Source organism: Chelonus insularis, unplaced genomic scaffold, assembly GCF_013357705.1.
Source record: "Chelonus insularis isolate UGA/USDA-ARS -01 unplaced genomic scaffold, ASM1335770v1 contig_129_pilon, whole genome shotgun sequence".
Lineage (NCBI taxonomy): Eukaryota > Metazoa > Arthropoda > Insecta > Hymenoptera > Braconidae > Chelonus > Chelonus insularis.
In genome coordinates, this window is record NW_023276369.1 from 39,112 (window position 1) to 54,247 (window position 15,136).

At 30.5% G+C, this 15,136-nt stretch overlaps 2 protein-coding genes across 2 annotated transcripts in view; one reads left to right on the top strand and one right to left on the bottom strand.

The window, feature by feature from the left end:
* Nucleotides 1–15,136, top strand: part of LOC118070049 (cell surface A33 antigen-like) — a 55,825-nt gene that overhangs the window by 29,136 nt on the left and 11,553 nt on the right. The window contains exon 3 of the mRNA XM_035088467.1: nt 13,247–13,370. Within this exon, the coding sequence (XP_034944358.1) occupies nt 13,247–13,370 (124 nt within the window). The remainder of the gene's footprint in view (nt 1–13,246; nt 13,371–15,136) is intronic.
* Nucleotides 3,915–7,220, bottom strand: LOC118070039 (uncharacterized). The gene is made up of 2 exons (XM_035088457.1): nt 6,035–7,220; nt 3,915–4,220 (listed from the first exon to the last, which is right to left on the bottom strand). Exon 1 carries the CDS (start codon nt 6,868–6,870, stop codon nt 6,037–6,039), a length of 834 nt encoding a protein of 277 aa, XP_034944348.1. The 5' UTR covers nt 6,871–7,220; the 3' UTR covers nt 3,915–4,220; nt 6,035–6,036.

The following is a 15,136-nucleotide window of genomic DNA, read 5'->3' on the forward strand; positions in this document are numbered from 1 at the left end:
TTATCATGCATGGATAAGTCCTAACAAACTTTTGAATTCTTTATCATTATTTGAAAATAAATTTTCCCCCTTTTTTAGATTTATCCACATAAAAATTATTTACCTTTTTTATTCAATTTATTGTACAAATTATTTTTATAACTAGAAAATGTTTCCATTGATTTTTATTTCTCTTTTAAGTAGTATAATTTTTCTTAAGTCAGACACGACCAAATTACATATTTATTTATTCATCTCTTTTTTTCTGCTAGCAACCTTTTTCTAAGCTGATTCTATTTACATAAATGATCCAAAGAGTACTTACCTTCTCCGTAAAAAAAACATAACAATAAAATTTATTTGCTGTTTATCTAAAGTTTTTTCTTAATCATACTTTCCAATTATATTAGTTATGTCGAGCTAACAATGACTTAAAATACGGATGATACTTCTTCTACACTATTGTCAAATAAGAAATTAGAAATCAGCAAACTTTTGTGATAGAATTCCTTAGCTTAATGAAACATTAAATCGAGAAAACTTTGGGCTTGAAAATGCATGGTCTAATTGAAAATTTATGTGACATTACGACTAAGTTTATAATCTGATGACTGAGCTTCTTAAAACATCCAAGATGTTATCATTAGCTAAATCTCTTCTCCACACTGAAATTAGAATTTTTTATCCAACTACATCCCAAAACTTCAAAATCTAGTTTTCTTTTTTAAACATGATTTCATGAAATGTAAAAATGTAATTTTCTATCACAATATATCTATATATATTCTACAAATAAGTAGCCTACTGTTTTTCTAAATTATAATCTACTCTCATCAGTGAGATTTTATTTACAATAAAGAAACTAGTTTCCATTTCTAAACCCTTATATTCCATTAAAAACTAATTGAAATACAATCCACTGTTTATAATAACAGTATCTAAATATAAATATACAACAAGAGAGTATTTTTACAAGTGGAATTTCCTACACAAAAATATAATCACTCTCTTCATCAGCTTAGCTATAATTCCCTTAAACCATGACTCGTTTTACTAGTGCGCTACGCTTGCACATTTTCAAGAGTTCTGCAAAATCGAGAAAAGTAAAAGCTTCTCTTTCTCACCGTTATTTGTGCACGTTCTGTCAAACCCCCATCTCATTTCTTTGCGTTTAATCTTCAAAGATCGAAATGTTGCCGCCGGCTCGTTGGAGAAACTCAAGTGCCAACGAGACAGGCGTAAAGAGATACAGGAAAAACAGTTAGTCAGCGAAAAGTTTTTTTTTATTAAAAAAAAAAGAAAGAAATTTTCGTGAAAATTGGATAGATCAAACTTTTATTTCTAGAATGTTGAATTTATTTTTTAAAATTCCACCAGACATTTTTATTATGTACCTGATGTAGAGAAAGTAAATATAATGTACGTAGATGTAATCGGTGCAGTGTCAGCACTTTGTATATACTGCAACGAAAAGTCAGAGGTCGCACATTTGAGGAAAATAAGAAGCTGACTCAATATAAAAATAGTTGCGAACACATTTTTCAAAGATAACATATCAAATTATTATAAATTTTATATTGTTTGACAGAATAGTTTCATTATGCTGAGAATTAACTCTCATGTTTTGCTGATAAAATTGTGAATTTATTGGTGTTGAGTGAATTAAGTTAATCTTTTACGTGAAAGAAAATAAACATGAATCATATAAATAAGATTCATTGAAATCTTTGATTGGAATATTGGAAAAATGATAAATTCACTGGTTATAGTAATGATAAGCATAGACATTAATGATCAGAAACTACTTTAAAATTGGGTTTCACTAAAATACAGATGACGATAGTACTATCCGCAAACTTCCGCATTCTAAATTACCTGCAGTATTCCAAATTAACTTCTCTTCCTGAAACAATTTACCACTCAGAAACTGACCGATAAAACGTGGTGTAGAATTCAAGAACCAGTCCTTTATTTTTAGGCAATGATCACGCTGTACTAACTGTTTTCACTTTAACACGACGTATCATGCTCCGAAAACCTATCTTGCAATAAAAAAAAGTCAAATTGATTATTAATAAATGACGCAGGTACCTGGAAGGTTAAACACCCTTCTACTGGGTTGATAAGTACGTGAATGAAGAACTTGTGTGTATATGACCTATTTCAGGACGTCTATTTTATCATAGTATTAAGCAAGATTAAAATAATTTAATCGAGACTTGGAAATAAAATTATAAAATTGGTATCAACAATTTATAGACTGATAAAAGAGATATTTAATAATTACAAAATGATTTTTTAACAAACGGAAGTTTTTTTTAAGCTGTAAACAAATATTTTATTACCGTGAAGAAGCGTTGGTTATAGAAAAATAAATCGTTTAAGAGTAAAAAAAATGCCTTGTTTTATTGTAAAAAAAAAGATTTTTTATGTTAAGAAATATTAAATATTAATATAACAATGAAGACAATAAAATTGACTGCAAAATCAGTGAATCTTTATTAACATCCCATTAGGAAGTTTTTGTAATGGGGTTGATTTTTGAAATTCGTAATTTTATCATATTTTCACGTTTTAAAACATTTAGAAGCATATTAGAAGGTTTGAACATGGATGTATGTATGTACGTACGTAGATGTGTGCGTGCGTATGTTAGGTTTTTTTTTCGTTTTCGATATCTCGAGAACTACTGAAGATATCGACTTTGGACAAATTTCATTTTAAAAATTGTACGATCAAACGAGCTCGCCGAAGGCGAGCGAAGTTCGATCGAAATTATATAAAGTCTCGTTCGAAAGGATTACAAACGTAGTATCGCCTTCGTACTACAACACAACCACACATTCAGAGATAGAAAAAGAGAGCCCTCTATGACTCTCTACCAGCTTCCGGGTAACTCTCATAATTTTTACAGATATGAAAAATAAATAAACTTGGGGTGGGACTTTTAAATATTATATTATACAATTAAAACTTAAGGGGTTGGGATGTAATCCTTTCGAACGAGACTTTATATAATTTCGATCGAACTTCGCTCGCCTTCGGCGAGCTCGTTTGATCGTACAATTATAGTCGTCTCGTTCTCAGGATTACAAACGTAGATGTTTAGAGTCCTAATTTTTTGGGTAAAAAATTTTTTATTTATTTATTTTTCCAATTACATATTTTCTTACAGCATTACTTTACTTAGATTATAACTGAAGGCAGAGTATTTCAACTTAATAACTTATTATATTAGCTGGAAGACAAACTGTTTCAGCGAATATGCTTTTCGATACTTTAATTGGTCTATTGTAAAATCTTGCGAAAACCTCTGACGATTTCGTCCAACCAGCCGTTGACTTAATTGTGTTTATGTCAATTCCTTTTTTATATGCAGTTGATGTGGATGCATGTCGCGTTGAATATGCGGTAAATTCTTCTGGAACACCACTTTCTGTTAACACTGACTTAACCCAACGACTGATTGTTTGAGTAGACGCTTCTTTGTAAGGTTTCTTAAAAGTGATTAGCAGTTTGTCAACATTATTTCTTAATGAATTAGTAGCCTCAATATATTTTTCTACTGTGCTTGCAATACATAGTTGAGGTTTGTCTTTAAAATAGGGTAAAAACAGCAATGGTTGATTTACACCTTTTTTAGATGTTTTTGTAAAATCTTCAATTTCTATTTCTAATCCTCCTTCTACTTTTTTGATTTTACTTACTTTAATTAGTGCCAACGTTTGTATTCTATGAGCAGTGCCTAATGCTAACAAGGTTGCTACTTTTAACGTTAACCTTGACAACTTTAAACTTTCCAAGGGAAACCAAGTTTCTAACACATCTAAGACTATCTTTGGATCCCAGGTTTTATCATACTTCGGCCTTAGAGGACGATTTCGATAGACACCTTTGAAAAATCTATTTAATAATAGACTGGATGATAGGCTTTTTTCTGATAATAGGGATATTGCTGCTCTCATTGAATTTAGGGAGCCATAAGCTGCTCCTGCTTGAAACTTGTGAGATAAAAATTCTAATAAATTATTTTCTGTGATATTATATGGATCTTGCTTCTTTTCTTCGCAAAATCCAAACCATTCTTTTATTGGACCAGCATATTGTTTTATTGTTCCTTCTGCAAGCGATAGTATTACAATCTCTACGGCTGATGACGGAAGTCCTCTTTTTTCGAACGCTGTCCGGATAGCTTGCCGACAATCAAAAACATTTTTTGATGCAAGGGATGATTTAATGATCTGCAAGGTGATAACAAAAGTTTTTTAGATGGTTTGAAAACGATAGGTTTTTCTACTAAAAGAGTCTCGAAAACTGGAAACCAAGCCTGAGTGGTCCAATAAGGGACTACTAATATACCCCGTGCTCTGTCAGATACAATTCTCTGAATGACCCTAGGAATCATAGCAAACGGAGGGAACGCATAGAAAAACCAGTTATGCCAGTTGATTGTAAACGCATCTACGATGAAACTTTCTGGGTCTTGAAACCAGGAACAGAAAACCTCGCATTTTTTATTAATTCTGTTCGCGAAAAGATCTATTTCCGGTGTACCATATTTTCTAACTATTTTACGAAAATATTCGTTTCCAATCTCCCATTCAGTGTCGACATTGTTTTTTCTTGATTCTCGATCGGCATCTTCATTTTCTTGAGAGGGGATATACGATGCAAAGATCCAATTGTTTTTCTGTTCACACCACTGCCAAATTTCTCTAGCAAGAATATTTAAATTCTGATGTTGAATACCACCCATTCGATTTATGTAAGAGATTGCAGTCGTATTATCAACTCTCAAGAGAATGTTACAATTGTAAAGATCCGAAGCGAATGATTTTAAAGCGAAAAATATTGCAAGCAACTCTAAATAATTTATATGGTGTTTTTTCTCTTCTACAGACCATGACCCGTGAGTACCAGTACCTTCACAATAAGCTCCCCAACCTGATAGAGAGGCGTCAGTAAAAATAACCCTTTTATAACTAGGTAATTTAAAGGAGTTTCTAGAGTTCATAATATTTATTTTCCACCATTCAAAATCCTCTCTCAAATGCTCTGGCAACCTCATGACGCAGTCATATTTACCATCCTTCTTCAACAGCGACAGAAACTTCTCTCTCTCTAACTTCTTTGTATAGAGCCAACCATATTTTATTGCTGGACAAGCTGCCACTAAACTTCCAATAAGTTGAGCTAATAATCTGATTTTTACTTTTTCCTTATACATTATTTTTTGAATCTTTTCTAATAAATTATGTTTCTTTGACTCTGGCAATTCTAACGTCATACTACTTGAGTTTATCAAAAACCCTAAAAACTTACACTCTCTATCAGGTATTAATTGACTTTTTCCCTTATTTACGATGAATCCTAAAGACTCAAGAAGCTGCACTGTTGACTCTACATTCTTTGTACATTCTTCATAAGTGTTTCCTACACACAAAATATCATCTAGATATGCAATTAATAGTGAACCCCTCTTTCGTGCAACATTAAGTGCAGATCTTAAAACCTTAGTAAAAATGAATGGGGCTGTGGATAAACCAAATGGTAAACAAACAAATTCGTACAGTTTATTTTCGAACCTAAATCTAAGATATTTTCTACTCTCCTGATGCATTGGTATAAGAAAGTATGCATCCTTTAAATCAATTACAGCCAAGTAGTCTCCCTGTGATATAAGTTTTGAAGCTATTTTTATATCTTCTAGCTTAAAATGACTAGTGTCTATGAATTCATTGAGATTTTTTAAGTTTATTATAAATCTCTTTGTTCCATCTGGTTTATCCACTAGAAAATAGGAAGATATAAACTGTCCTTGAATGTCAGAACAAAGTCTGACAGCTCCTACTTCCAATAACTTATTTACTGTTATTTTATAATTTGTCAAGTTATCCAACTTAATAAGGTTAGGACTCGCAGGTTCCTTAGACTGATAAGGAGTTTCTCTAAACTCGATCTTATAACCCTCTATATAACCTATGATAGTTTCATTGGCAGTGACCAGTTTCCACGACTCCAGAAAGGATCCTAACCTCCCAGCATGGTGGGTTACCTCTATTTGTGACGACGATCCGATGACCGGTGAGTTGTTTTGGTTCTGCTGTGAGAGCTCGCATATCTCGAGTCTCTCTTGGACGTCATTCTCTGAGTTTGGGGATTGTACATCTTCTGTCCCATCCTCGAATATCCCAGATTCTTCGAAGATGGGTTCTTCCAGTTTAAATGATTCTGTGATTTCGAGGGAAATTTTTTCATTATTTGCTTAGGCTTAAGTTCGGAAGCCGCCTTTTCAATTGTTTTCGTTGTTTGGATTTTTTCCGCTAATTTTTCACCAAACAGATATTTGTCGAGTTGACATCTTTCGAGAGCATCTTTCCTGGATTTTTCTAATCCTGGCAGAATAAATGCTCTTCTGTTAATAGCCATTTGATGATGAGTTTCAGCCATTAGCATCCCTGCGTCACTTACATATTCTAACAACAGATTCCTGTGCTCATCTTTAATGACCTTTTCCTTCAATATTAAGGAAATCCCCAGGCCTAGGGCTATCATAGCTGAACCTAATGATTTCTGTGTTTCGACAGCATGTTCATCTCGCTTCTTTGCCGCTGGTTGCATTATTACGGCGACTTCTTCATTCAGAATCTGGGGTTCTAACAGAACGTTTTCAGCTCGTGGATAAGCTGCAATGAGATTCTCCTTGATCTCTTTTTCAAGACCCTCTGGAATCCATGACGACCATCTCGCTGCAACTTCTGGGTGTATTGAAGCTATATTTGTATTTTTAAGTCTTGGGTCCTTTCCTAAAATATGTTGAGTCTCCTCATCTACCTCGGTTGATGAATCGACCTTCTCTGTTTCCGCCATATTTCTTTCCTCAGTGTCCATTAGCGTACCCTGTCGCGTGAGATTTGAATTATCTTGCGGTTCAGGGTGGGTCGGTAAGCTATCGGCTGGATTATTGATTAGCTGATCTCCAGTACCATTTCCCTCGCTTGCACTCTCTGCAACAAGCCATGTAGACCCCAAATTACACCTTGCCACTCGTGCAAGTATTACTCGAAATGAACAATCTGTCCCACCACTCGTGTGGGCACATTGTTTTGAATTTTCTATTGAAATTCTTGAGCGATCTGTCCCACCACTCGTGTGGGCACATCGTCATTAAGCAACCACTCTTCTTTTTACACTCACCTGAATTCGAAGATTGTTCGTTAGCAGAGTGGTTTTGCTCGCTTACTATTGTCCCTGTAATTTTATGTAAAAGCGATTCTAATCCTTTTAACTTTTTCCAAATCTTTTCCCGTTCTTCTCTTTCTTCCTCTCGCTCACGTTTTCTTTTACTTTTTCCCATTTTTTCCTCTTTTTTGATTAAAATTTCTTACTTGAATCTCTGAACGTGTGACCGTGCCGCGCACAAAAAACGTTATGAGAGTTACCCGGAAGCTGGTAGAGAGTCATAGAGGGCTCTCTTTTTCTATCTCTGAATGTGTGGTTGTGTTGTAGTACGAAGGCGATACTACGTTTGTAATCCTGAGAACGAGACGACTATAATAATATAGTGAAGAAGATCTGAAAGAAGTTTGAACAAATTAAGTCCAGGTGTTTTTTTTTATAAACAACAAAACCAAAAGATGACACAATTAAGGATTTTAATTAATGGGAAGTGCGCCATCAGGGCACAAACTAAGCTCCGACCCATTTTTCATTTTACAGTCAACTTCATTCTTTCCATTGTTTTATATTCAGAGAATATATACTCACACTTGTCTCTACGATTTCACATGTCCAGATGCTCCAAATCGCTGAGAGTATTTTTCTCCCATCGCCGTTGATTCACTAACTATCTTTTGTAGCTTCTGAATTTTCGGCTCTGCAATACTGTAACAATGATTGAAGATTATTTCTGCGTGCCGATTTCTTATCTCTGAACCAACATTTGTTACTGGTCTTCCTTATTACTTAACTCGCACGAGTTTTTCTTAGACTCACAAGAATTTCATCAATTTGTAAACGGAGAGAATTTTTTCACTAAATGTACGTGCAAAAATGACAAGCCCAAGTTTCAAAATTTATAAGTAAAAATAGTTCTGTTCAACAGTGAATTTTGGGTTGTTGTAAGTAATTTTTGAGTTATCTTAAGTAATTCTCTTACTAAGACACCCTTTAAGTCTCAAGTAAGCTTTCAATATCTCAAAATTTACTATCGAATAGAAATATTTTTACTTTTAAATTTTGAAACGTGGACTTGTCACTTTTGCACTTACATTTAGTGGAAAAATTCTCTCTGTGTACTGTATTACGCGATTTTATGCTTAGCCGTGGAAGGCTATATAAATATTTCGAATGAAGCAGCTGTGAGACATAATGATTTATTTACAGTTGTTGAGATGAAAATTCTATATATTAGTAATATATAAATAAACATTTGTAATAATCGTTTTAATTAATTAGAGTAGCATTTCTCTTGCACGATTATTAAAATAAACATCTTTTGAATAACTAAGACAATATTTTTTCTCTTATATAACATATGTAATTATTATGCTAGCTTCATTTTAAATCAAAATTATGAATAATACTTGCATAATTTATTTACTTAATTATTCAACTAAATTAAAAATTAAATAGTTTTTAAATAACTTGATATATAATATGAACTAATTTTATATGTAATTCGATTGAAATAAGACACAGACGTATTTATTTTTTATTTTTACTAATCTTAAATCTATTGAATAGATTAATATATAAATATTGCCAATTATAGGAAAATTTTATATGATTTTTTATGTTCAATGTACAATTCAATCAATGATTCTGTTTGTGCAAATGTAAAAAATTATAAGAGTAGCGTAAAGAATTATTCATCGTGCAATCAGTAAAATTCAAAAAAGACAATCTCACTGAATGTTATGGACAGATGAAGCTTCTGTTAAATAAAAATCATGTCGGAAATCAGAACTAGGGAACCTGCTATCAATAGAGTTAGTCGAGCTTTCAGAGACAAAAAAAAACAAAAGAGAATATTTCATTTCAGTTTGCCCACTAATTCCGAGCTTTCTTCCTATCATTTCAGTATTTCGTCAAAATTTCATTCAATTTCATATTTCTCAGCTTTAAATTGAACCGAAATCACTCATCTAATCAGAAATCATTGAAGGAAGGACGTTTCGTCAATTTATAATTACATTACAAATCTAATAAAATGATGTATTTGCAAAATGTATTACCCGAGTAAGAATAAATAAGTCTAATACAGACCCGATTGAAGCCCAATCTTGACTTCGAGAAATTTTCAGTGCCCAAAACGAGCCCATTACAAGCCTAAATTTCGAAGGAGCCCAATTCAAGCCCAAAAATTATTTTCCAGGCTCACAACGCGCCCAATTCAAGCCTAAAAGTATTTTCTGTGAGCCTGAAAAATGATTTGGACTTGAATCGGGCCTCCTTTGGGCGTGCCTAAAAATTGATCATTTTTACTCGGGTAAAATAACATACAGAAATTTTTAGTATGAGTAACCTAGTATTGATAGATCTGTTAAATTATAATTAAGTAATTTTCCATACAAAGATGGACTTGGGCAACTACTACATAAATGAACAAGTATTAAGAAGCTTACGTTGGGAAAAGGCTAATTGATGAAAGATGTTATACGTATAAATCTGAAAGCATGAAAGTTATTAACTTCTTAGTGGGAAGTTATCGCAATGAGTCTGATTTGTTGAATCCCAAATTTTGACACATTTTCGCGTTTCAAGGTCCCAAGAGTCAAATACAATAGTTGTTAAATGGACGTCTGTGCATGTATGTGCGTACGTCTGTATGTCTGTACGTTCGGATTCAATTTTCGTCTCGATTATTTCGAGAACAAAAAAATGATATTGACGTGGGACCAATTACATTCAACAGATAATTACACAACTTAGAACTGATTCTAAATCCAAGTGCATTCTTGTTACACATCTAAACGTGTTAAATATGACATCACCCATTTGATTAAGAATGTTGCCATTTTTTATCAACTAGAAACGCACTAAAAGTGACTACATGTCAATCAAATGGATAACGTCATATTTAACACATTTAGATGTATAACAAGAATGCACTTGGATTTGCAGTGGTTTTATAATAAATTCTTTTTTTAAGTTTCAAACATATTTTTCGGCTTAAATTAGTCGTCTTGTGGTCCTAAAAAGTAATTTTAACTCAAACTGGGTGCGTTGTGATCCTGAAAACTAATTTAGGCTCGAATCAGGCCGCCTTTGAGAGCGCCAAAAAAATTGATCATTTTTACTCGGGTTTGGTTATCTTCAATTGCACGATAATTTTTGAACTATTGTCAGACTGTTATTATAGTTTGGTTGAAAATCAGTCAAAATTGAATGTAATTTATTGTTTTAATTTTTTATGATGATTTAAATAGTATTCAATTGATAACTATTTAAATTATCATAAAAGACTGAAACAATAAAATCACAAAAAAATTACATGTTTATTATAATAAGTAGGATATTTATCATGCTATTAATTAGAAGAATAATATTACAACAACAATGTATGAGGATTAATTCAAATGAATAATGAACAACTTGAATTTACGAAACGTTCTGTGGTTGGAATGGTCACATGAGGAAGTGAAGGAGTAATTCTTCTCTTTTACTTCATGAGTCTCTCTCAGGCCAAGAGTCATAAAAGTTGACCCTCTTTCCTCTGTGTTGATCTACATACATAACAATCCATGGCATAAAAAAAAAAAACATTTAAAAAAGTTAAAAATAAAATTTGTGTTACATTATTAAGTTTCTTTTTATTGACTTTAAACACATTCAATAAAGAATTTCCAATTTTATAATGATGATTTATTTTATTTTAATAAATATATTACTTATATTTTGTATTCATCAATACCCTAACTAGATGATGGAAAAATAAGAAATATTTTAAACTTTTCTTTGATGTTTTTAAATATTTGCATTTTTTCGTTCCCAAAACTTTAACAATTTATTAGATTTTTGTGTAACTTTGTTAAGACAAATTTGATTAAACATTTTTTTCAATTAGAATCGATAACACATAACTTGTATTTTATTGATAAGATACATAAATTTATTAACTCTTGACTTCGTTCAAAAGAATAATATTAAAGGTAAATATTTCTGCAATGTTCTTGAATGTAAAGAATTATCTAGATTGCATAAAGTTAATGTAAATGGTTCTGTTGTATCAAGAGAAAGTTTATTTCAGAAAAATATAGCAAAGTAATTGCCAAATAACTTACACGTATAAAGGATAAGCATTACTGTTACTGAAAAGGATATCATTATTAGCATTACTGATACGAAATAGAATCAATAAGTTATGACTTCTTATTTCTAGAAAAAAGCACCATAAATGATAATCCTTCTTTACATGCTAAGATCAGAAAAATTCGTTCTTTTTCTATGTCTTGCTTTCTCAATCAATTCAATTTAGTGTTTGCCATAATTTATCTTCATCGAATACATTTCTAATATTTCCAAAATAAAAAGAAAGAAAAATGTATTTAATTGAATTCAATTAATTTAAAATGAAAGTTCTTAATAATTTATCAAGAATTTTTTTAAAACTTTGAACTATTAAATCATCATTAACCTAGAGTATTTAAATCGTAATTTATTCCTGAAAATTATTTCAATTCTCACAAAGCTTTTTTATTTATTTAAAAAAAAAATTTAAACGAAGTTTTCAATTCTTTTCTATTAAACTTACTTTTCGTTTTATCGAGCAAATTACTGAATCGACCGAAAATAGTCATTGAAACTCTACGTGGAATACAAGATCTTGATGAGAGAAGACTCTAGAGGGTCAAAACGTCTCGCAAGTCTCTAAGGATATGATCTGACAAATGAACCAACGGATGCAAATCAATCCCACGGTACCAAGCCTAAATTGTACTAAACCTGCTGTAACTAACTGTGGTTAAATTCCTTTTGCAACAGACCTCAATTCTCACAAGGATAAATACAATATCAGTTTCGAACTCTTAGTTCCATTATGATTCAAAGATACTAGTGCTCGTTTGCTGATAACAAATACATCGTATAAATCTAAATGAAACTTTCCTTACGACTACTTAGTAATAAACAATAAATAATAAATACAGTAATAAATAATTCTCCAAGTTAATAATTAACTCATCAATCTTCATAGACTTTTTAAGATTAAACTCTAAGTTCAGTGGTATTATGTATAATCTGATCTAGATATTTTTTTAAAATGACATATTTATTTATTTCCATTAATTCGGATGACTTTTCAAAAATATTATCTTTTTATTAGTTATCAAAAAAACTTGATCTGCAAAAAAACAGTAATTAAACAATAATTATAGTTTAAATAGCAACTATAGCAGAAACAAAGATTTGCTCTTTCCAAAATGATAAAAAAAATATATCACTGAAGTTGAGTACGAACATTCTTTTCTTTCATTTTCAAAAGAAATACTCTTTATTAATATACAATCATGAGTAATTTTACGATACCATCAATATCTGATGGTGTATTTTTTAGCTTTTCTTTTGCCTTTAAGCATACAAATAATTCGAATGATTGAAGTTACATATCCTTCTATATATTTATGGTTCATGTTATGTAAAATAAACCAGTTCATAGAAGAATATTTAATACACTCTATGTGTATGTAAAGAATGCATTTTATAACATTTTGTATATTATCAATCTGTCGATATTCCTAACTTTCAAGAGACATGAATACATAAATCGGAAATACCTATGGAAATGGATGCAGCTGATGTCCACTAAGATCTCTATATCACAAAAGAAGTAGATTACCTCAAGAGATTGGAGGAGTATTTATGTAAAAAAGCTGAGAGACTTCGATTTAATTTTATTTAAAATGATTGTATAAAATATTAAAAAGTTTCTTGCATATATTTCCTATTCCATTATTTCGGATTTATAAATTTATGGAAGTTGATGGAGAAATTTTTCCGCTAAATTTCAACTGTGAGAAGTGTAAATTCTTGTAAGATTCAAACTGCTTAAAGTACATCTTAAATTTATTGAAACTGTTGCGTCAAACTATAGAGAATCTAGACCGTGAATATATCAGTAACTTATAAGTTACCTCATTTATCCTCTGAGTTCGTTATCTATGTATATGGGTATTATATACTTGTTAATATTGCTTCCTGAAATTTACACCAAATTCTATATCATTTTATCAATGTTAAATACAAATTTAAAACTTCTACATTTCAGGTATAATTTGCAATCCGACCAACTGTACTCAGTGCTTTGGTATAAAGATAATGATGAATTTTACAAGTACGTGAACTCGGATCAAAGCCAACACATTTACGAAGTGGAGGGCATCAACGTTTATGTGAGTTATTCAAAGTACTTTACGAGTACTAGTTTTTTTTTTTATTACTTCTATGTCAAGTTTTATCTTTATTTCTAAGCTTAAATTGACAAATTTCATTATTTAAAAATGAAAGCGATTTTATTCACTGTAATACAAGTAATTCTGAGTAATCATCATTCCATCAAATATAAGAATAATTAATTTTTTTCTGATTCATTTGATTGATAAAAATTAAATACCCACTGTCTAAAATCGATTTTCAGTTCAGTGACGATTTTGAAGCTTAAATTAAATTTGTTACTCTGATAAGTTTAGATGTTTTTATTTCTTCTAGCTTAAATAATTAATTCTTACCATAAACTCTATACTATAAATAGATTGTAAGGCTTGTTTATTTATAAATCATTCCAATCAACCATGGCCAAATGTCAGTCCTAGAATATGTCAGTCTCGCTTTTTATTGAGACACCTAGTAACTTAATGTGCTATTTATTATTGAATATCTTAATATTAATAGAAATTAAAGACATTTGCCACTTGTTATAGATTATTTTCACCTATTATATCATAGTTATTTTTAATAAAACCTTCTTTCATAATTCATGTTAAACTTACCCTTGAAATATGCTTGGTCCCAACATTCTTCTATCATCATTCTTTCCTTTCCTGTTCAATAATAATCCAAATCCCGGTCATAGCGATGAGCCTAAGTATAAAAGAGAAAAAAATATAATATCACATCACGGAGAATGTAATTTTTCTAGCTTATTTGTCCAACTATTCCAAACATTGAATATGAATTCAGTAAAGCAATTTATACTGTAAAAGAGAAAATATAATTAAAATATTTCAAATTGTGCAAGTTATTCATGTAAATGGTAAAGTGAAATTAAATTTCATCGCTCGAAGTCAATGATTATCACTGGAACTTAAAGGCAATCATTTTGATTAAATATCACTTACGTTAAACTCGTTTATTTTCTAAATAAAGGTTGGAAAAATTAGGCTAAGGATATTTATTTCTATGAATAAATAAACTCATTTTGCATTATATTTTAAATTCCTTTATTGAGTTAAAACAAGATTCAAAAAAGTATGTTCTAACAGACTGAAAGACTCTCATGAACTAACTTCAATGGTATTTAGTCTACATAATAATCTTTTAAATCAGTCCTCAATATTATCTTCAAAAAATAATAATAAGAACATTTATGAGAGTAATATAAACTTAGTCTAAGACGTAGTTCCATCATTATTAAAACACTTAAATATCATATATATAACGGTGAGAATCTTTATTGTGATGTATTATAAACTAATATAAAGTAATGGTTGAATTTTGTTATAAACTCCGACAATAAAGAATTTTAAAAAATGATTTAAAAATTTTTTTGTAAGAATGTTTCAAAAATCATAGAAAATAAAACTTGCTTGCAACAATTTTTTCATATATATATAAAATGTATGGATTTGAATAAACAAAAACTTGAAAAAGCTTTTTTTAATTTAATAAGTGTACTGGGTGATTTTTTTCTATAATTAAAAAGATAAATTCAAATTTATGAATTCATTTCATTATTTATTAATTTATGAATAAATTAAGTTTGTAAACTTAGACTTCGTATTATCGAAAGAATAAAACTTTAATTAAATCGTAAAAAACAAATTTAATCCAATTATTTTAATACAAAAATAATAAAGACTTCATTTCCATTATTTCTAAACTAGTTCACAATAAATTATCCATCTAACATAAAAAATAACCAAGCGCAATATATGTTGCA

Coding starts and splice junctions, on each gene's coding strand:
- LOC118070039 (XM_035088457.1), bottom strand. CDS start 6,870: ATGGACACTGAGGAAAGAAATATGGCGGAAACAGAGAAGGTCGATTCA.